Raw genomic sequence first — 23,473 nt, 5'->3', positions numbered from 1 at the left:
ATTCGGCAAGAAAGGGAAACTAGCGCCTCGATATGTTGGACCTTTTAAGATTCTGGAAAGGATCGGAAAAGTCGCCTACAGACTCGAACTACCGGAGGAACTTAGTAACGTCCACCCGACTTTCCATGTGTCAAACCTCCGAAAATGCCTGGCTGAGCATGATTTAATTGTACCTCTCGATGACCTCCAAATAAACGAAACACTGCACTTCGTGGAAAAGCCCGTCGAAATCATGGACCACCAAACCAAGCAACTCAGACGCTCGCGCATTCCTATTGTGAAAGTCCGATGGGAAGGAAAACGAGGCGCAGAGTTCACTTGGGAACTCGAAAGCGACATGAAGACAAAGTACCCACAGTTGTTTGTTACGGCTTCGGCCTAATTTCGGGATGAAATTCCCTAAACAAGGGGAGGCTGTAACACCCCAGTGTTTCGGAAGTCAAAGTCAAAGTCAAGATTGAAGTCAAAGGAGGAAAAGATCGCTAATAGCAATCTGTCTCTCCTTGCTCAATCCCTGTTTTGACTTCTTTGACTGTAGTTAGTATATTTTATGTTTACGTTAGTTGTATTATGTGGAGTAATTAATTACAATTGAAGAAATCGAAGTACATTTATCAATACGAACCGCTTTACGACTGTGAATAATAGGAAGTAACAATGCGATAAAGTCAATTAATCAATAATCGAACTAATCTAATCATCATCGAACTCGAAACTCGAATTACGCACTTTTGGTTGTTATTATACGTGTGTGTGTGCCTTATGTGTTACTTGTGCATGCTTACTTTATGTTATGTGTGGTAATCAATCGAATCACAATCGAAATTCAATCGAACTCAATCGAAATCGAATTATGATAATTGGTGACGAAAAGACAGCGCGAAATATAGATGCTTGTATGTTAGATATAGTAGTTGGGATTAAAAGTAATTTGAATAGGAAACTCTATCGTATTCTCGTCAATCGCAATCGAAATCGAAATACCAAAAATCGTCGCACCGAACACTCGAATCAGGCAGCTGAACGATCAGGCTACCAGCCGATCGAACAGCCTGCCGATCGAACTGCTGTCTGATCGGACAGGCTGTCCGATCGAGCTGCCTGGCCGATCGGCCAGCCTTTACCTCTTTTGGCATCCTATAAATACCCCTGTCATTGTCAAACTTTCTACTTTTGGAAACCTCTGTTCAACCAGCACGCTCAGCTCACTTTTTCTAGACTTCTTTCGATTCCAGTAAGATTTAGTCCTAAATCTTGTACTTTCTTGATCTACACGCTCCTACACCTTTCTATCTTTCAAATCTTAACTTCTAACCGTGAAATCATCAAGATTCAAGTGTTCTAGGATGATGTCATCATGGGTTCTTGAAGAACTTCATGTTTTGGTCTCAATCCACCAAAAATAACTTGGATCTAGCCGATTTCCACATAAACAACCAAAGATCTTTCATAGATCTAAACATATACACGGTGAAAAGGATTGAAAGATGGTTTTCCAACTTTCTTTCAACTCTTTTACACTCAATGCCTTCAAACCGATAGAGACGGAGCTTGTACCGACTTACTAATCATCCTTGTAGTTGTGCGGTTCAAGATCTGGGTTCTATCCACGAGGTTCACCGATTTTGGGTTAAACGTTAAACAAACCGTTCCGAACAGTTCACTGACCGGGTTTGGGTGTTTCCTGTCCGATCAGGGAAACCAAGTAAGAACGAGGGTTCTATGGTTCGACTCGTTCTCAAAATACCTTGATAAAACGACAAACAATCAGAACAACCAAGTGTTAGACGAATAGGCTGATCAGGTCAGGATGCTGACCGATCGGACTGCTGTCCGAACGGACAGCCAGCCGATCGGACAGTCAGCCGATCGACTGGCCAGCCGATCGGCTAGCACATGGTCCCACACCTAATCAATTTATTCTTTTGAAGTTGAGTATTGAACGAACTGTTGTTCGATCGGACTACCGTCCGATTGGATTACTCTTCGGATCATGAGATACTATACTTCAACAATTAATCGATTTTTCAACATGTTCGACGCAATAGGAGTGCCACCCGATCGAACAGCCGTCCGATCAGGTGACACCCTGCTGAGAACTTGTTTTGCTGAGGTACCTAGCCGATCGGGTTGCCGGTCGATCGACCGACCGTTCGATCGACCGACCTGAAAGGTAAAGATACTTCAATGTTATCAAATACTGCAACAAAAACTTCAAAACTCAAACCATCATACACAAACACATCTTACTCTAAGGAAGAAACAATCCACTCGAACAGCCATCCGATCGGCCTACCGACCAACCAGACAGCTGTCCGAACGGACTGTCAACCGAACAGGCAGCCGTCCGATCGGACTACCGTCCGATCGACCAGCTGTCCGACTCTCCAGCACTTGTTTTCCAATTTACGCGTTGCTTATCGTTATGCTATCAAACTATTCAGGCTAACCCTACTCTCAAGCGCTCCCTTCAATCCATCAAACGTTGTGAGTATACTCGATCCCTTTTTGCTTTAAGCACTTTTGGGTGTTACATACGTTACTTATACGAAATCACATCGAACACACTACGCAACACTTTAAACGCTAACCGTTACCGCAGCTATTACGTGACTTAATGAATGCTTATTTATTATGTTTACACGTGGAATGCTGTCTACCTGCCTTAACGACGATAGTACTATAGTTTGGACTCAGCACCCATTCACACGGGAGTTGTTAAGGACAATTACTTGCATGGATTACGGTGGTAATCATGTATTGCGAACTGCCTCGGGCTGTCAACCCGCAGTCATTGGTATCGATGGATCCATGTCGATAATTAACATGCTTCATTTTCCTCTGTGTACGTGCTGGTTATCCGTAAACTATTTCGAACTCTATTATGCTATTATCAAACTTGCATGCTCACCTTTACACTATGTGTATTGACTTTTATTTTAACGTATGTGACAGGTGTTTAAGATGCTTATCTCCTAGGAAAGCGAGGCTAGAATAAAGCTCTAGAGCCCAACAAATAGTTGTCTGTAGTAGTCAAATTATGGGTCTCTAGAAGCAGATAAACAATTGCTGTATTTAAAATCTGAGTTGTCGAAACGGAAATATTTGCCTGGATTTTATCTGTAATAATTTGTTTGTTGTTTGAGATACGGTATGGGACGTATTATTTTAAATTGAATAGTAATGATAATTGTTATGGAAACTTCTGGACAATCTGTTTCGCTCAGTGCCGCGCCCCGATGATTCCGCCATCGGTTGGGGTGTGACAAAGTTGGTATCTGCTCCTAAGCAACCAGAGAAAGTTGCTCTGATACCAATTGTAGGTCCCCTTGATGTGTATGGATCTTCACAGAATTGTCAATCCAATCAAGAGTGCGGAATCCTCTTGATCAGAATATAGCAGAATTGAGTAGAAACAGAAATCAGCAATTCACTTTCAAACCGGGTTTTTATTGATTATCTATCACAACTGATTACAATCAATCAAAACCCTAACCCTCACAATTTCGTCCAAGCCCTAAGCACTCTCACGAATTTCTCACACAAACTGTTTTGGCTGATTAACTGATTAACCTAAACCCTAATGTCTAACCTTGTTTATATAACACAAGGTTTACAGGTTGGACTAGGGTTTACTACTTGGGCAATCCCAATTCGTTCCCTAGACCCAAACTGGGTTTAGTTTAGCCCAAACTCTATAATTTCACTAATACAAAGCTAAACCCGCTAACTGTTTATCGTTTAACTAATTACAAGATATCCAAAGACCAAATCTAAGCTGTTGTCACATAATATGCACCAACAAACTCCCCCTTGACAATAACTTCATAAAATAGCTTCATAAAAACTTTGTCTTCAGTCTTCTTGCAATCTTCAAATAATCTTGCATTGTCTTTGGTCTTTGGATAGCTTCAATAGCTTCTGTCAGCAACAGACTCCCCTAAGCTGATGCATCCAATCACCAAATCTTCAACACATTAGCACTTGAGTAAAACTCCAGTTCAGCATTTGCACAGCAATCTTCAAACTCTTCAATCTTGTCTGCAATATAGAAAGGAGGTTCTACCATGCATCCAATCAAACTCTCATCTTCACACTTTACAGCAACATTTCAGCAACAAACTGCTTCAATCTGTATACTATAAAACAAACATCTCGAGAAACCATAAGAATTTTTCAACAAAGTTAAATAAATTATTATTTTTCAAGAGATAGTTAAACTGTATCACAGATTAAGCATTTTCAACTTATCATCACCAACACGCAAAACTTTTGTCCAACACAGAAGATCCTGCCTGATTGAAAAATTTTGAACTCACTTTCTAACATCGTCTCCCCCTATCAGTAACAATTCCTCCAAGACTAACAGTTTTCCGTACGTTAAGAATTTTAAACAGAAAAAGACACTATTTTTGGATTTTTATATTTTCTGAAAGCAAGTAAATACAAAAGCAATAAACACTCTATTTTTGTGAGAATCACTGGTAAGAAGATCATATCAGCACAATCAAACTGTTTCACACAATTAGATAATTCTTTATTCAATTTTTAGTGAAAAGCAGTTCAAGACGATTACAAGTATGTTTGTCCACTTAAACAAAATGCATGAACATTTCAAGTACCATTACCGTATGATACGTTAAGGTAATATTATTTACTGAAATACTAGTGTGTCCCACTTCAGGATATACCCCCGCGATCAAGGTATGCACAAAGATTCATCGTAGTAGGTGAGTATACTGATGTCATCCTCTAAGATATCCTGAACGTGTCTAAGTCTGCATATAAACTGTTTTATCATGTTTTGATTGCTTAACTATGAACACCCAAATAAATACTAATCAAATCCTGGAAATATAAACAACACACTCTATCATGCAAGTATCTTCCCTATCACATATTTCACAAGTCCAATCCAGATTTCTGAAATCTTAACTGGGAATAGGTTGAGAAGAGAACATAATAGATCTTTAGTAGAGATGGTATAATATACAGATCAAATGAGATTTTCTCAATTTGATATAGGTTTCTTGGGTTTCTTTTGGGCACTTGAGGGCCTCTTTCGGGTGTATTAGATCTATAGCGCGACAACGTACAGCTAGGTCAGCATGTATCTTGATGCAGCAGAAGCTGTCGTTGCCTAGCACCTCCAGGTCAGCATATATCTGGATGCAGCAGAGGAGGTACATGACTTTTTTCAGAGAAGATTTCAGAATCAGATCAAAATTGTGTATATCGGGACACATACAGACATTCAAATGGAAATGAGCTAATTCCAAGTGACTTTCTTTCCTGGGGTCATGTACAATTTTAGATCTGAACAGACAGACAGCAGAGATATCCCTAGATGAAATAATAGTATAAAGACCCAAAACTTCAGATTTTGGCAATCTATCAACGCAAGAATTAAGGTCATTAAACCATACATCACTGATATGTTCCCCACTCATATTCAGTTCATTTAAGTTTATATCACATTGGTAAGTTGATTATTTCATGCTTTTTGCCTACTGGTACATCATATGATATGATGAAACTGCTATCACACTTAAGCAATTTTGGTTCAATTTCAGTGTGACAGTCTAACTTGCCGATGTACTATCACTTCTTCTTTTTCACACAGTGATAACTCATTTTTTATTTTTCTATTTTTTTTATGTTTTTGATTTTTCAAATTTTTTTTTATGTTTTTGATTTTTATGAAAAGCAGTAAACTATTTACAAAAATTCTTATGAAAAACCAGTTATTCAGGATTCCTCATCCCGTTGAGTTCGACTAAATGTTCAAAGTGAGCCCTGTCAAATGCTTTAGTATAAAGATCTGCCAGGTTATCTTCTGTGTCGACTCAACACTTTGAACTTCAATTTAAATCAATTAATATATATATATATATCAACAATCTCACATCCCCCGTCATGTGCCTAGAGCAGCCACTATCAACATAAGTTGATAATCCTCCTTAGCAGCTCCTGCACACACCAACTAAGAAATTAGTTAGATTGGGGGACCCAAGCCTTAATGGTCTTGGGTCGTCCAAATTCACCAACTACTGGAACATCCATCCAATATCCATTACTCCTAACTGGAGTCTTGGATCTCAGACCTGTTGATGGAAATGGGTTTTGATTTCCACTAGGTCTTTGGTCCTGAGGGTTCCTATATACATTAGGACTATTTGACCTTTGGAAATTTTGATTTTGAAACCTTGAATTTTGATTCCAAGAAGCATTATTGTTGTAATTTCTAAAGCCATTGTTATAAAAATTTCGACCACCATAATTTTGGTATCGATTTTGATATTGACTTTGACCTCTGAAATTATTTGAATTAATATTGTTCATTCTAGGTGAACTGCTTCTAGGTCTCTGATATCTGCCTGGTGGAGATCTAGGCTGAAATCTTTGTTGATTTCTTTGAAAACGTGGAACTTGTGGAGTTCCATTTTCAGCCTTATCCACACCAACAACAACTTTCTCTGGTTGCTTAGGAGCAGATTTCTTTGGAGAATTTGAACCTTTCTCCTCACTATCACCACTCTTCACTGGTAATTTCCCTCTCTGTTTGTCACTCATTTGTGCTTCACTATTTTTGTTAGGACAGCAACTAGCTACATGTCCTTTGATGTGACATTTGAAGCACGATCTCCTTTTCAAAGACTTCTTAGCTGGAGTCTCTGAGGTAGATCCCTTATCAGATGGTGATGATGCCTTGGAAGAATTTTGTTCAGTTTGCTTAAGTTCAGATTTTTCTATGTTCTTATTTTTTGCAAACTCTACATTTGATTCTTTTTCAATAACAGCAGTTTCATCTTTCATATCACTACCTTGAACAAAATTAATCTTTTTAACAAAAGTTTGATTTTTGCTCTTAGGAGGTGAATTTTTCTTTTTCAAAGATTCCATGTTATTGTTCTTCCTAGCATCACCATTCTCAGACCCCTCACCTTGACTTGATGTAGAAGCGAAACTACTTGGTGCAGTTGACATATAGGCTGCTAGCTCATCTTCATCAGGGAGGAAAGAATAGTCATGACTAAGAGGAGGTGGGACTTCATTAAAGCCCTGGAAGCCCACAGTGGTCTTGTCATTACTCTTCTTTAACCCACCCATCATGTGTTTCATAACAAAAGACGAATCTCTGAATTGACTTAATTTCTGTTCAAGTTCAACAATTTTGAGTTGTGCATCTGACAACTCTTTGTTTTTATCAGAAATCTCTTTTGTTTTCTCAGCCATCATTTCATGAGCTAGGTCTATGACTTGAAGCTTTTCATTTAATTTGCATGTTAAAGCTTCAATTTCACTTTCATACCCTTTTATCTTCTTCAAGTATGAAGTTTCGTTTCTTTTAGCGAAAAAGTTTGACTCTTTTATGCTCGACATCTCGCTTACCAGACTTTGATTTTGTGTTGACAATCTGTCAACCTCACTCTGTAGTTCACGACACCTCAAACACACAGAATTAGATTTTACCTCTTCCTTATGAACTTCTATAGTTTCACCAGCAACAACCTCTTCAGCTTCACTCTCCTTCTCTACTTCAGCATCCACTTTTGCTTCAGCATTCTCCACTTGAGATTCAGCATCACTCACACTAGTTTCAGCCTCATCAACTGGCACTATCTCTGCCATAAATGCCTGAGTAACACTCTCATTTCCCTGATATCGCTTTTGTAATGCATCCCACATATCTTTTGAATTTGTGTACTTGTTGAAGATATGCTTGATGCTATTAGGTAAGGATGTCTTTATTGCAGCTAAAGCTCTCTTTTCAGCTTCATACACTTTCTTATCAGCCTCTTTCATGTTCACATAGGCTGTTACTCGTGGTCTGCCCTCAAAATCATGTACTGGGTTTACGTACCCATCTTCAATACATATCCACATGCGTGCATCCTGAGATTTAATGAAGGATTTGAAGCTGTCCTTCCATGTAAGATAATTCTCCACCTTCATCATCTTAGGAGCATTCAAGTTGGCCATGTTCGACATTTTAAACGTTGCAGACTGAGAAAACCGTACAAAATATCTCCGAAAACAGTGGTTACCAAATTACACCTTTAGAATCGTCTCGAAAAGACGAATCCAATGATATATAATGTCAAAAACTGAATTCGGGATTTTCCAGAGTTTTTTTTTTGTCCTAAAAATCCAAGGAATCTAACGGCGCAAACTGTTTAGTCAAATGAGCTACGGATCAATTTCTATTTGCAAAACACTGAAATTTTTCCGACGCTTGCCAACGAAAGTTCCACCACTTAATTCCTCTCCTAATTTCGCTGGTTATTTCCCTGTTCTCGTTAAATTCGCTGGGTATTTCGCTAAACTGCTTAGATTCGCTGGGTATATCGTCGAGCTGGTTAATTTCGCTGTGGAACCAGTTCACTATTACGACGACTGATAAAATCGCTGAAACCGTGATAATTTCGCTGTGGAAAATTACACGGTTACCAAAGTCGCCTTTGGATTTTAAATTCGCCGATCACCGAGAAATTACGTCCCAAATTCGCTGGTAAATATGCTGGATCAGTTAATTTCGCAGGTCTATCTAATTTCGCAGATCAGTAAATAAGGAAATTCAGTCTTTTTGAAAATTTTGATGATTTTCCAGATCTCCTAACACCTTCCTGCAGAATCAAAATAGCAAATCAGTAGACTTTTTGCGAAAAATAGTGAAGAACAGAATGAAAACCGTGAAGAACACGAAGAACAATCTTCGAATCTTCAAGAAATTTAGCCAAAAAACTTCTAGAATCAACCAAAAACTTTCCAGAAATCCTGCAAAACTACCAAACAAACAACCTGAAGATCAAAACAGCCAAGAATTTCGAAAATTTTATCAAACCAAACAGAAAAATTCGAAAATTTTAAAACCCTAATCTTCAAAAATTCGATAAACAACTCCCTGTTTCTGCCAAACACAATTCTGAACCGAGCCTTCAAGAGCCTAATGCTCTGTACCAATTGTAGGTCCCTTGATGTGTATGGATCTTCACAGAATTGTCAATCCAATCAAGAGTGCGGAATCCCCTTGATCAGAATATAACAGAATTGAGTAGAAACAGAAATCAGCAATTCACTTTCAAACCGGGTTTTTATTGATTATCTATCACAACTGATTACAATCAATCAAAACCCTAACCCTCACAATTTCGTCCAAGCCCTAAGCACTCTCACGAATTTCTCACACAAACTGTTTTGGCTGATTAACTAATTAACCTAAACCCTAATGTCTAACCTTGTTTATATAACACAAGGTTTACAGGTTGGACTAGGGTTTACTACTTGGGCAAGCATAATTCGTTCCCTAGACCCAAACTGGGTTTAGTTTAGCCCAAACTCTATAATTTCACTAATACAAAGCTAAACCCGCTAACTGTTTATCGTTTAACTAATTACAAGATATCCAAAGACCAAATCTAAGCTGTTGTCACATAATATGCACCAACATGGTGGCATTGGATAATATCCAACCTCACCCGTACGCGGGTCTCGGCGATAGCGGTCCTCTTGCTCGTTATTTTGCATATTTTGCCAAAACGGATTGGTCGGGTCCCATGGGTTGTTGGGGTTGTTGGGAAACATTGTTGAGAAGTTTTTAAAAATATAAAGAGAATTGTATAAAAAGTGAGGGAGAAAGTGAGAGGAATGATGTGAAAAAGTTAAAGAATAGTGGGTATTTATAGTGTTAATTTATAAATAAAATAAAAAGTATTTTTTTTTAAATTATGACCGTTTTCAACGGTTAAAACTTTTAATGTTCCTCGGTCCAAGCGCAATGAAGCCCGTTACCATGCTCGCGATGACTCAATGGCGCCCCAGCATAGCGCTGGGTGTGTGGGACGATAGCGCCGCGGGGCGCTATAGGTGGCCAGCTAGGTTAGGTGGCGCCCCCACACCCTCCAGCCTAATATACAGGGGCGAAACCATAATGTAACGAGCCGTAGCACGGGCTACGGCTCAACCCCGTATTGTAGTGCTTTTTTTATACAAAGGATACCCCAAAAAAATACGATGATACCCTTAACTAAAAAAATATGGTACTTGATATTACTAAACTCCTTTTTTTTATAAGACCAAACATACGGAAACTTATCGAATAATTAAGGCCGGATGATATAATATACCGAAATTAATAATAATAGAATTGAAAGGTGGCTCTAAATATAATTGATAAAGTTAGCCCAAAACCCAAAAAAAAAAGTTGAATAAGTGATCTTGTTCATCATATGGTGGAAACCGGAACACATAGTTCTTGTCCTTTGGTTTATCGAGTAGTGAAGGTAGCTTTGATTTTACCGGTTGCAATCGCTACCGTTGAAATATGTTTTTCTAAATTGAATGGGCCCGGAATATCTGAATAATGCTATGATTTGTGAGGTTGAAAAAGAAACTTTTGATGAAGTTAAAGACAATGATGTGATGAAACGATTTCAAGCTATGAAAAAAGAAGAGGATAAATCTATTAAATATTTGTTTTACTTTATTTATTATTGCTTTTTTGTTATTGTATGATTGCACGGTAAAAAAATTCGGGATACCCCTAAATTAATGGGTTAGCTCCGCCACTGCTGATATGATCAGTCTTTGTCTAGCGGCTGGACTTATGCGGACCGTATAAGGCTATACAATCCGTATTACGACCAAGTTTTTTTTAACTTTAAAGTTTGATGTTTTGAGTGTGGTTGTTGGTGTTTATTGTTGGTTATTTTTGGCTTTATGTGTTTTATAATTTGTATTATATTCTTTATCATGACTTACCATATCGTATCGGGACATATCGTATTATATCGTATTTGTATTTTATATTATATTATATTTTATTGTGATGTATTGTAGTTGTATTTTGTATTATATTTTAGGTTGACTTGTCGTGTCGTGACGTATCATACCGTATCGTGACGTGTCATTCATATCATATCATACATTATACATAACCAAACAACCAATCTTAACACTGTAAATAAACAATCACAAACATAAATAAACTGAAACTATGAATTTAACTATATAATAAGTTTGTATATACATCACATAATCCAAAATACATAAATAGTCAAAATACAAAAAAGTACAACAATTCGAAATACATAAACAATCAAAATACAAAAAAGTACAACAACCTATCCTATACCGTTGGATCCGGATCTTGAGTGGTGCCTGATGACCCTGGATCCTGAGCTGTGCTAAACGACTGCAGATCATGTCCAGAGCGAGGCGGCAATGTTGACATCAGTAAGGGGGCCGACCACGCTTGATAGACGCCTAGATATCGTCCTGGTTCAAAAATTAGTTGTTTTCTTCGTTGCTATGTGATTATTCTTACCGACGTACCTACGTTATTTCTTAATAGTCTAACGCTCGGGTGGCCACAGATTTGTTTAAATTTGTATATAACATTTCGAATGTTATCAATAACATCATGTTTCATTTTTCTTATATATAAAGTTACGTATGTTTAATAATGTGTGGCCTCCGCTAACCTTTCAACGTCGTTAGTTTTAGTCATGGTTTTACGCTTCCGTCACAACACGCGTGGTTACGTTTCCATATGCAAAGCAGAGCCGCTTGAATGTTCGACCCGCCACGAAGCGCGAGTTGGTAAACACTAGTTTGAATTATAAAAATTAAGACTATTATAAATTACAAAATAACTTATAATATTTTTTTTTCTTTCTTTTCTACAAGCTCTTAACCTATCACATTAAACCGAAGATGTTCGATAAACGACACTTCAATTAATTATTCGTAACGGTATATGGTTGGGAAAGATCCTAACCTTCCAAGTGGTGGTGAATCTCTGATCTCACTTGGATCTTTCGGATCTAGGAAACCATGGTGGCACAAGACGTACCTTGCCAATAATAAAAATTTAAAATAGTGGATTATGCAATATAATTAGTTTTGGTTTTGTCTAAGTTATTATATTTAGTGCTCTGTATTTTGTATTTTAGGGTAATTCTCATCAATTAGAGTTTCCGCTTTCAATCGTGCGCTTATTTCAACGAATCACAAAACGCAACCCGTGAGTAGATCTCTTCCTAATTCTCCTATTTATCATTTAAATGTTTTGGGGTGTATTATGTGCATTGATTCATTATTTCAAGTTTACTTTATTTAAGTATATGCAAGTTCAATTGTATAATTATGTGGCAGTTGTTATTGTTTATTGTTTGTGCTACTAACCATTATCGCTAACCAGAAACGCTAATCATTTTCACATGGATCCATAGGTTGAGTCTCATAATTACCGTGTTATTATATTCATCACGGGCATCACATTTGCCACAATTTCACATTATCATGTTGGTTTATTGGTTATGATTTGTTATTGTTTATTGTTTGTGCTACTAACCATTATCGCTAACCAGAAACGCTAATCATTTTCACATGGATCCGTAGGCTGAGTCTCATAATTACAGTGTTATTATATTCATCACGAGCATCACAATTTCACATTATCATGTTGGTTTATTGGTTATGATTTATTTAATTTTTGGTATCATTTAATTTTATCATTTAATTACCGTTGACTCGCATGTTAACCTTTTAATCAAATAAACAAAAACAGTTTTACTTAAAACAATAGATTTATTCAGCAACTTATGTTGACCCAAAATATTTTTTACACATGATATAGATGAACAGGTTTGAAGATATAGATGATGACATATAGGGATGAGACCTTAGAAAATAAATAAGATTATATTTTGTTATGTCTGGTTTAAAGGATTATTTGGATTATTTATTTTGTGACAATGATTAATTGATTAACAATAATATTCAAACTTTTAAATATCTTGTCGTAAACTGTGAGCAATGAATCATGTCTGGTCACTTAATCTACTGCGGGCCAAGGTGGGACAGATTGATACCAAAACAACATCATGTGGCCCTACGCCACCATGCCACTTCTCCTTTTCTTCCTTATCCAACATGCCGATCAACATGAAGATATCGCACGGTATTGATCTTGCACTTCTTAGAGATGGGGGACAATGTTCTCAAGAAGTACCACATTGTCACCTCATTACCATCTCCCCATGACATTCCACTCCCTCCACTCTAACAAATTAAAAGTACTACAAAGTATTTTTTAAGACGGATGTCTTATCAAACCAGTTAGTTTTGTCATTTGCATCCATCAAATCCTTGACAATCAACCTGATTTTCTATCCATAGTTTCCACGTTCTACGAGATTAGGTATTAAGCATTCACATATTTGATTGTGAACTTCTAGTCATTTGTGATTTCCATATTAGTATAAATCAAACTCATTAAAATGAACAAAATAAAACAAACTATATAACTTTTTAAAAAGGTAAAACATCAATATCTTATTTATATTCACTGTTAACGAAAAAACCTTAAAAAATGTTTTACATAGCATTTCAATTTCAAGCCTTCTAACATTTACCAATATCATCAAAATCACATTTCAATTTCAAGCCTCCTAACATTTACCAATATTATCTAATCACATTAGACCGATCTATCGATCTAGAAAACAAACCCCTAATTGGTTCCATTGTCATGAGTTGGATCAACATTGGTTGAATCTACCAACTTTTGACAACGGCTACACCTGTTTTAAGTAAAATAAAAACATGTGAAAAAACTATACTTCGGACCTTTTATGCACGCATAAACGTGTTTGTCAATTTAGAAATGTGTTCAAGGTGTAATTCCATAAAGTCAACGTATCAACATACCATTTAACTTTAACTAGATGTAAGATCCGTCGCATTGCGGCTAGGGCCTTACAAATTACGACACAATGAATCTATCTTATACTGCTAGGGCCTTGTAATTACGGCGCATTGAATCTATTTTATACTTCTCTATCCACCCGCACGTTACGTTTTAAAACCACAAACCTAAGGATTAACTACTACATCTTTGTATCAAGTTAGATATCCGAATGATCACATTGTGTTTCCAAATGTCTTGTGGAGGGAAATACAAATACTTGATGTTGATTAGGGATGAGCATGGTACCCGTTCGGTATCAAACCGGTACCGGTACCCAAAGTACCAGTATCGAAAAAATGGAAAAGTGGGTACCGGTACCGAATATACGAGTTCGGTATCAGTACCGATATTTACCGGTGTTTTACCTGTAAATACCGGTACCGTTACTGTACCGTTCCGATACCGGTATCGAAAAGCGGGAAAAGTGGGTACCGGTACAATTAAAGAGAGTTGGCCAAAACAATAACCCACACAAGCTAGTTGTTTTGTAAAAAAAACCATTGTCCAAGAATATATGCTTAGAGTACCACTTCTAATGCACCATAATGTTAAAAATTAATAGTATATAAATATATTATCCAAAAATATTTTTAGAATTAATTATTATATCATCCTAAGTTCGAATAAACCGATCTGATGAGTAAACCGGTACCCTAGCCAGTTCAATAAACCGACCAGATTTTAAAAACATTATATATCCTTACAATTACAAAGGAGATCTACAACAGTTATATTAGATTATTATATTCAAAATGCTTTTAAAGTAAAAAAATTATACATTAGCTATAATAATATTTTAATAAAAATGCTTTTAATTCTTTCCGAATGAATTTTGAAGTTCACACTAGCTCGGTTCGTTATGATTGCTCCTATTTGTGTTTGATTCCTGCTAGCTAGACAATTTTTTCCCTTTTTTTGTGTTTTTATCTGATTTAAGGTTTCAGTTTAAATAATAATTCGTTCTATAAAGTTATATTATATCCATATGTTAACCCTTCTTAAATTTCTTTTATTATTTCTTAAACTCCATCTAACATATTTATACTTATATCTAAAATTCCAAATTAAGTTGTAATTACGAATGTTATTTTTTGACAATATATTTCTTCCTTTATATAGTTTTTTGCATAACTTTCGTTGAAAACAAAGTAGTATACGCGATAGAGTATCTCTCTTATATCGCAAACTATTGCGAGTGTTAGTATTGTACCGGTATCGTGACGAACGAAACTGATACCTTACCAAGAATATTGATACCACATGGATTTCAACTAAACAATATCGATGTTGGTGTCGGTACTATTACAACCGTTGCTAATACACATATTGCGACGTGCTTATTTTTATCAAAATATATATATCTCGTTGAAAAATGAAGTTTTATTCACAACAAAGTGTTTTTTAGATCGAAAGTTATAGCGAGTGTGGGTATAGTACAGAAACCGTGACCAACCAAACTAATACCATCTCAACAATATTGGTATCACGGCGATTCCGGCCGAACATCATCAGTATCGGTATCAATACAACGTGAACTGTTAGTAATATTCGTTTTTACAATTTTGATCAATGTAAAACACATATCACCATCCTTTTTAGGTATATAATGACTCTTTCTATTGCTATACCGAATGCTGGGTATGTATCGTAAGGAATCAAACTGATATCGACCGAATCTCGGCGCAACTCACAGGGAATCTTACTACTTTCATAACATAATTTACTCTTTTAACACTATTTTCCCCCAAATTTATCAAGGGTTTGTTCTTCCTATCTATTGCATCTAGCCTATATTCAAATCTTGATAATACAAACACAAAGATTTCAACAAGTATGATGTCGTTGGGTTTGTCATCTTCATCGTCACTCTTCTCTAAACCATTCAATGGAACCACCAAATCTTCTACTTACCGCTTCAGAGCTTCTTCAGATGTTCCTGACTTCCTTTCTGTCGATTGGTACGCTTTCAATCTTATAATCAAACTTGTATTTTCTTAATTTTGGTTTACTGTTTCTTAGTTTTTTTTGGTATACTGCCCGAAATTTGGTTATATCCTGTTTGTTATCTTTGATTGAAGTAATCCCAATTTCATAAAGTTGGTACATTTATTATTTAGGTCTACCAAACTAATTTGGTTGAAAAAGGAATTATAAGATCATTGCTGTTTGGGTATTATTTTTATTGGGTTTTTTCCGGGTCGGGTTGTTTGGATATTTGGTAGGGAAAACTTTCCCCCCTTGAATCGAACCGGCTCATTTACAAATCGAACGAGCATTTTTCAGGCATTTTTCGAGCGATCGTCGAGCAGTTTGGACAGCCCTAGGGAAAACGTGACCTGTAAACCGACCCGTTTAAATCTTGGGTTGGTCGGGTTCAGGTTTAATTTCGGTTACGGGTAATATTGTCTAGGTCGGGTTCGGGTGGTCTCATTTCGGTTTTTGGGTGAAATTGACAGGTCTAGTTTTGGGTGGTTCGGTGCTTGGTTTCAAAATGTGCGTGGCAGAAGCGTATAATGTGCGCATCATATGATGTAGTCTGAGGCGGCGCCTTATGCAGTTGACCCGTATTTGAACAAACTAGGCCATCGAAATTAGGCGATCGTTAGAATAAATCTGATTAGAGATGATAGTGTTAAAGGTTGACAAGTTAAGTTACTAGCGATAAATTACCTCTTAATAAAGAACGCCTAATATAAGTGATTAGGGGTGTGCAAGGTTCGGTTCGGTTATTAGCATTATCCGTAACTGTAACTGAAGTCATCGGTTAATTGGTTCAGTTTATTTGGTTAATTTTTCGGTTTTCGGTTCGGTTAATTTCGGTTAATAACCAAACCAAACATTGGCTAAAATTTTTGTTTAGAAATACATGTAATGGAGGTATAAATACATGAAATAGATATATAAATACAAGAATTGGATGTATAACAAATAAATAAAGGGATTTTTACATATTTCCCCCTCCTAAGCCTTCTTATTACGTATTTCCCCAAACCATAAAATCAATTACATATTTCCCCTCCCTAACTCATATATATTACATATTTCCCCTTTTCATTTAAATGACTCTTATTTATGACTATTTTACCCTTATTGAACTATAATGAATATTTACATATTTCCCTATTCTAATATGTATAAGCAATTACATATTTACCTAGATTATGTAGTATCACCCAAATTCTTCTACTTGTTACTCTTGTCAAACAATACACACAAAACCATAATACTCATAATAAAAACATAAATTCCGTTCAAAAAACATAAATTCCGTTCATAATAGATTCCGTTCAAAAAACATAAATTCCGTTTATAATAGATTCCGTTCAAAAAACATAAATTCCGTTCATAATAGTAAAACCTCCCAACGCTTGTCCTCGTATTTCACCTCAGCTCGATTTTCTAACACAGTCCAGTATCACATTGAGACCTAGTTAAACATTAAACGAAATTTCACATACGCCAGTATCACGTTGAGTGGGGGAGATATTATGCTTCCATAAAAGTTTAGCAACTTATACTTACACTCAAAATGCACAAGATAGGGCCGTGGCCGTTTAATGTAATTTATTTCAGCTGATAATACTTGTACAGAAGAAAAGTATAACTATAACAAGATAGGGCCATTTACTGTAATTTATTCCATATAAAAGTATAACTATAACATCAACAATTATAGGCCTATTTGTACAGAAGAAAACGACAAACAATAAAAAGGCAAGATTCATAAATATACTACTTGAACGATACAATATGTAGTGGTAGATCATTACAAACGAACAAGAAATTATAAATAAGGAGTTATTTGAGGGTAATTGGGTAATTTCTTAAAAAAGGGGAAATATGTAATTAATTTTATTGTTTGGGGAAATACGTAATAAGAAGGCTTAGGAGGGGGAAATATGTAAAAATCCCATAAATAAAATGGAGGTATAAACACATGAATTGAAAATATAAAACATGACATGGATGTATTAAAGTTACAACAACAACAACAACAACAACAACCATACCCAGTATATCCCACAAATAGCAGAACTATTCGTAGGGTCTGGGGGACGTGGGATGCTATGCAGTTAAAGCGGTCCAAAATCGAATAGCGGTCAAGGTCCGCTATATGATATATAGGTTATAGCGGTGATATAGCGGTAATTTTTATACCATGCATAATTTATGTATTTTTATATATGTATAAATATATCTTTGAAAAAAAAATTAATAGTAATATCAAAATTCATAGTAATATCATTCCATTATCAAAAACCTGTCGCAAATCAAATACTAATAGTAACTCTGAAGTATTTAATTTAAGAATTAACACAATTAAACACTGTTACTGCTATAACCGCTATAGGCCACCGCTATAGCACCACTATAGTACCGCTATAGCACCGCTATAGCGGTATTTAGCGCCGCTAATAGCGGAACCGCTATAGGCCACCGCTATTTGGACCGCTACACACCCTGAGGTCCGCTAACCGCTATAGCACCGCTATAACACCGCTATAGCACCGCTATTGACTGCTTAGGTGGGATGTAGGCAAACCTTTCCTCTATCCTGCGAATAGAGAGGCTGCTTCCTGAGAGACCCCCGGCTCCAAAACAACCAACAAGTAGATATATGAAAGATGGATAAGTAAATAGCGTAGCAGTAGTCAGATAGATCATTAGCATGCAAACATAGGCATAGATACAAGAAAATCATCATATGTTAACCTACCTAAAGTGTAAAAGAAAAGTTAGAACTTAGATATATACATAGTTATTAAAGGCGCGAAGCGCACTCTAGGCGCATTAGCTCCGATTAGGGCCTAGGCGATAGGCGCAAAAAAAGCGTGGGCCCGAGAAAAAAAAAGCGCACTTAAATAAAAAAATTAAAAAGTTCATTAAGGGAATAAAGTACTCAAAACCAAAACAATAATGTGACAACAAAATTCAGAATTAAATCAGAGAACAAAAACTAGAACTTAGAGAACTAATTCAGAATTAACTAATTAAAAATAAATACTGGAAAATACAGAACTAAATCAGAGAACAAAAAACTGCTGTTAATATATTTAGGATAAGAGTAACTTGCTAGCTCCTGTTGTATTTGTTTGCCGGATTCTAATGAAAGTTTTTTAGCCGTGCAAAAAAATAGGATAAAAGTAGCTAGCCATATATTTAGGATATGCAGTTTCTGTGAGTAGTAATGATTAATTCAGCATACCGAATTCAACATTTAGTGATATAATCAGTTGCCAATAGTCCTATAAATACTGCAGATAATGAGGAATTTACAAATTAAAAAAAAAGGATTAATTATCATTGCGCTCAAAACACCTAGGAAGTAGGAGCGCATTCAACTCGCTTCGCCCAGAAATATCGCTTAGGCGCCAAAAGCGACCGCTTTTGATAACTATGGATATATATGAAGATTTTAATGATTCTGTTTTGGTTCGGTTAATTTCGGTTAACCAATGGTACAAAAAATACCCGTTAACCAATTTTCGGTAAATTCGGTTTCCGTTAATTTCGGTAAATTCGGTTTCCGTTAATTTCGGTTCGATTTTGTCGGTTTTTGGTTCGGTTTTGGTTAACGGTTCGGTTATTGCTCACCCCTATATGTGATGCACCCGCTTGCACATCACGCATCTGTAGGGTTGCAAACGAACCAAACAAACACGAACAAGACCTTGTTCGTGTTCGTTTGTTAAGAAATATATTATATAGGTGTTCACGAACTGTTCATGAACACTTAACGAACAAGATTTGATGTTTGTGTTCGTTTGTTAAGGAAAGAAACTTGTTCGTGTTTGTTTGTTAATTTTAGGCAACGAACGTTGATGAACATAAATGAGCACAAACTAATGTTCATGAACACAAATGCAAGCAAACGAACACAAACAAAAGTTCATGAACACACTATATAATACACTGACACTTATTAAATAGTTTATTTCTTTGAATTTTGAAGTATTTAAATAAGAGATAAAAAACTAAAAAGACTAATAAACTATCGAACACAAACAAACATGTTACCAAACGTTTACGAACATATATGAACGAATGCGGCCTCTGTTCATGTTTGTTCGTTTAACTAAACGAATGAAATTTCTTGTTCGTGTTCGTTTGTTTAATAAACAAACGGACACAAACGAACTTCCCGCCGCACGGTTCACGAACTGTTTGCCGAACGTTTGGTTCGTTTGCAGCCCTACGCATCTGCTTTTGGGATCAAAACGCATCAGATCGCCACACACGTTTTTAAACCAAGGTTGGGTATTTTGATCATCTAATGTGTTACTAGTAACACTAAAAGTTTGAAATTTAATTATTTATTATATGTGAGTGGAAGTTGATTATGGGCCATGCAATATATTTGTGTGGAACCATTGGAATTTGAATATAACTGGTTAAAGTTATATACAGATGCTATGCATATATCATAAAAGAATCTACTTTACAGACTTTCATTGTCTTTGTAAAAAGGTGAATCCACTTCTTTGACAATAGTGGTGGGATTTTTTGTTAGAAACTAACCAGTGTTATTGTGAATGTTAGTAAAGAAAACTGTAGTTTCATAAACTATATTATTATTGACTAAATTGATTTCGTAACCGAGCTAACATGTCTAGACCGTATGTTGAAAATATAAGGAAAAACTGCAAGTTTTGTCCTTTATCTTTATACCACTTTTCAGGCGATGTCCTTTTTAACTGATGTTGAGAGGCAGTGTCCTTTACTAGGTATTTTGTTGCAAGTTTAGTCCTTTACACCTAACCCAGTTAAAAAACCCTGTTAATTGTTGACAGGCGGTGTCCTTTACTAGGTATTTTGTTGCAAGTTTAGTCCTTTACACCTAACCCAGTTAAAAAACCCTGTTAATTGTTGACAGGCGGTGTCCTTTACTAGGTATTTTGTTGCAAGTTTAGTCCTTTACCTAGGTATTGTGTTGCAAGTTTAGTCCTTTACACCCAACAATTAACAGGGTTTTTTAACCGGGTTGAGAGGCGGTGTCCTTTACTAGGTATTTTGTTGCAAGTTTAGTCCTTTACACCTAACCCAGTTAAAAAACCCTGTTAATTGTTGACAGGCGGTGTCCTTTACTAGGTATTTTGTTGCAAGTTTAGTCCTTTACACCTAACCCAGTTAAAAAACCCTGTTAATTGTTGACAGGCGGTGTCCTTTACTAGGTATTTTGTTGCAAGTTTAGTCCTTTACCTAGGTATTGTGTTGCAAGTTTAGTCCTTTACACCCAACAATTAACAGGGTTTTTTAACCGGGTTGACAGGCGGTGTCCTTTACTAGGTATTTTGTTGCAAGTTTAGTCCTTTACACCTAACCCAGTTAAAAAACCCTGTTAATTGTTGACAGGCGGTGTCCTTTACTAGGTATATTGTTGCAAGTTTAGTCCTTTACCTAGGTATTGTGTTGCAAGTTTAGTCCTTTACACCCAACAATTAACAGGGTTTTTTAACCGGGTTGGGTGTAAAGGACTAAACTTGCAACAAAATACCTAGTAAAGGACACCGCCTGTCAACATTCGTTAAAAAGGACACCGCCTGAAAAGTGGTATAAAGATAAAGGACAAAACTTGTAATTTTTCCTAAATATAATTTACAATCTTTTTTATGTTCATTGGTGATGAATAATGGTTTAATCTTGCAGGCTGGAATCTCGCAGGAAGAGACCATTTGGTCCAAGATTAAGTGTAACCTTCTAATTAACACACTGTTTATCGAATTCAACAATTGTTTATTACAATATTTTTATTTACTTAAAATATCTGGATGTAGTTTAATGCAGAAGAATGTGTACAGTACCAACTTGATGCCTTGATGCTTAATGACCAACCGCGTCCAGATTATGGGGTCGAAGTCATGTATAGGGTATATTTTGTTCATTTTCGTTTTGCGACTTTCATCCAAAGATTTGTTTTTCCGCGTCTGGATCCAAAAGGTTTGAAATTTTGCTATTTTCATTTGGCTCGTTAACTCCGTCCATTTTTCTCCGTTAAGTCAGAGGTATTACTGTCCTTTTTTGCTAACTTAAAGGGTAATTCGGTCTTATGTAAAAAAGGCCGAATACCTCTAAAAAAGACCGAATTCCCCTTTAAGTTAACAAAAACAGACGGAAATACCCTTGAGTTAACGGAGAAAAACAGATGGAGTTAACGAGGCGGATGAAAATGCTAAGATTTTCAAACCTTTTGGATCCAGATGCGGAAAAACAAACCTTTGGACGAAAGTCGCAATGCTGGCCAAACCTCAGGGACGAAAATGGCATTTTAGTATTTTACTCTATTTTTTTAAATTTTAATATAATCAAATTCTTCCTTCTCAGTTTATCTACCTGTGGGTAGTTAATTTGACCTTTAACTTGACTTTCAGTTTGCTGGATTTGATCCTTTTGAAAGGTCTCTATATTTCGGGCCTTCGTTTGATTTGGGACAGGTCAGTTACTATTTGCTAACCCGCAATCTATCAGCATCGAGCAAATACTAATCACGGGTCAAATCATTTGTTGTGCATGCAGTTTGAACGGTTTAGACGAATTTTCCATCATTCATCATACCGAGTTTTACTGAATCACAAGGAGAGAAAGATCTTAAGCACTTTAAACGTCGAGGAGGTTAAATTTTTAATAAAATATTAAAGAGTAAAATGCCATTTTTGTCCTTGAGGTTTGGCCAGTTTTGCGACTTTCGTCCAAAGGTTTATTTTTCTGCATCCGAATCCAAAAGGTTTGAAATCTTGTCATTTTCATCCAGCTCGTGAACTACATCCATTTTTCTCCGTTAAGTCAGGGGTACTTCCGACTTTTTTGTTAACTCATAGTGCAATTCGGTCTTTTTCACTTTATGTACAAACATTTAGCATAATGTACAAGTATTCAAAATACCCGTTCTAAACAAAAAACAAGTACGTAAAAAGACGAAAATATCCCTGACTTAACGGAGAAAAATGGATGGAGTTAACGAGCTAGATGAAAATGGCAAGATTTCAAACCTTTTGGATCCAGATGCGAAAAAACAAACCTTTGGACGAAAGTCACAAAACTGGCCAAACCTCAGGGACGAAAATGGCATTTTAGCATGTTAAATTAGCAGAAGTTTATACTCGGTTATGTGTATATATGCGTTTGTGGACTGTGATTTAGAATCGTTACAAGCAACGGGTTTGGATACGAGGAGCTAGGCCCGAGGAAGAAGAAACATTTCAGTTTACCATGGTTCAGGTACGTTTTTATTTTTTAAATTCCTTTTTTCTACAATGATGCGTGTATTAACCGAATAACATGTATTTGAAGAGGATATAAATTTGTTGATGGTTTTTTTGGCAGAGGGTTGGTGGATTTTGGGATGGTTATTGGCTTACAGAATCTCTTCACCACGACGGAGATAGCTTTTCCGGCGGGGTGGCGTACTGAAGAAACAAGCATGAGATAGGGTAGTGGTATTTTTGTGAATAAGAGCTTCAACTTTCACTACCTGTATAAATTATACATAATTAGTGTGTACATATATGTTGTCATGTGTACAAATAAACTATTTAAAGCCAACATAGATCCATGTATATTTGAAGATGTAAGCTTAGCTTTTATCTAAACTGGTAGAGATTATCGTTTTATAAGCCGTCTTGCGATCACTCATTGTTCGTTCACAGTTGTTTTTACTAGCTTTTATCTAAACTGGTAGAGATTATCGTTTTATAAGTCGTCTTGCGATCACCAAAGCTTCTT

At 36.2% G+C, this 23,473-nt stretch overlaps 1 protein-coding gene across 1 annotated transcript; it reads left to right on the top strand.

Annotated features, from left to right (window-relative positions):
• The first annotated feature begins 15,490 nt into the window (after positions 1 to 15,490).
• LOC110898503 lies at positions 15,491 to 23,364 on the top strand. Its single transcript, XM_022145300.2, has 7 exons — positions 15,491 to 15,711; positions 21,401 to 21,443; positions 21,529 to 21,621; positions 22,123 to 22,185; positions 22,268 to 22,363; positions 22,892 to 22,969; positions 23,075 to 23,364. Exons 1-7 carry the CDS (start codon positions 15,587 to 15,589, stop codon positions 23,159 to 23,161), a joined length of 585 nt encoding a protein of 194 aa, XP_022000992.1. The 5' UTR covers positions 15,491 to 15,586; the 3' UTR covers positions 23,162 to 23,364.
• The last annotated feature ends 109 nt before the right edge of the window (positions 23,365 to 23,473 follow it).

This window comes from Helianthus annuus, chromosome 13 (assembly GCF_002127325.2).
Source record: "Helianthus annuus cultivar XRQ/B chromosome 13, HanXRQr2.0-SUNRISE, whole genome shotgun sequence".
Lineage (NCBI taxonomy): Eukaryota > Viridiplantae > Streptophyta > Magnoliopsida > Asterales > Asteraceae > Helianthus > Helianthus annuus.
This window is presented reverse-complemented; position numbering and strand designations above follow the sequence as displayed.